The sequence below is a fragment of the Trypanosoma equiperdum genome (genome assembly GCF_001457755.1).
Source record: "Trypanosoma equiperdum strain OVI genome assembly, contig: ctg_778, whole genome shotgun sequence".
Lineage (NCBI taxonomy): Eukaryota > Euglenozoa > Kinetoplastea > Trypanosomatida > Trypanosomatidae > Trypanosoma > Trypanosoma equiperdum.
In genome coordinates, this window is record NW_027124729.1 from 33,021 (window position 1) to 33,988 (window position 968).

The 968-nt window shown below is 41.5% G+C and overlaps 1 protein-coding gene across 1 annotated transcript; it reads right to left on the minus strand.

Annotated features, from left to right (window-relative positions):
* Positions 1-98: 98 nt before the first annotated feature.
* TEOVI_000365300 (uncharacterized protein) lies at positions 99-578 on the minus strand (the record flags this gene model as incomplete). The annotated part of the gene is made up of 1 exon (XM_067226531.1): positions 99-578. One exon carries the CDS (start codon positions 576-578, stop codon positions 99-101), a length of 480 nt encoding a protein of 159 aa, XP_067082632.1.
* Between the last annotated feature and the right edge of the window lie 390 nt (positions 579-968).

The following is a 968-nucleotide window of genomic DNA, read 5'->3' on the forward strand; positions in this document are numbered from 1 at the left end:
CTCTCTCTTTCTCTCTTTAAAGGGGGAAAAGTGAAAAAGAAAAGAAAAGGAATGTATTGAAATGGGGGAAAGGAACCAACTGATATGACTACACTTAACTAAATATCTTCACACACTGGGCAAAATCCAACATCAGCGTTACTTAACTCTCGCAGAGCAGAAGATGTGTTGCTATTGCGCAGTGATTTACGGGCGTCAACAACATCCCAATGATTTCCACAACTGGGACACTCAAACCCGCGTGTCGCTGAAGTTGTAACGGGTGGCATTGTTTTGGGTCGTAACTCCGGTAAGAAACATGTTGCGGGCGCTTCACTAATATCCAGAGCGGCATTGCCATCCGTTGACGGGGTGGCAATTGTTTCTTCACAAAATAAAGTAAAAGTAGCACTGAGTTTACGCCTTTGCTCAGCCCTTTTCTGAACAATTTCCTGCCAGTTATGAGGCAAATGAAGGGATGACGAAAGTACATCGTGAACATCTTGTGACTCAGCTCCCTCAATAGTTGAAGCGATTAGCTCCGCCACTGTGTTTAACGCCTCCTTTCGTTCCTGATCAAATTCAAAAGACTCCAACATCTCAATGAAGCGGATGAGCAAAAGAGGGGGAAAAGAGGGGAGCCAGCGGGATTTTTATGTTTTACTTCCTTTTTTCACTACCTTAACCTACTTCACACTCCCACACTCCCCTTTTTAGTGGTATTGTCAACAGAACTAAAAATATATATATATATAAAAGTGAGAAGGAAAGAAACTACAAGTATGTTCACAGCTACAAAATATACCACACTGCATAAAACATGCACAAAGGCAAGCACACACATATGAAATACAAGTACCTAAAGTTCACGACTAAACACGAGAACATAGCAATGAGAGAGAATGGATTAAATATTGCGTATGGAAGGGTTTCTGCGCATACAAATTCGTCACAATAAGATATACGCGCACACACAATTACACATACAC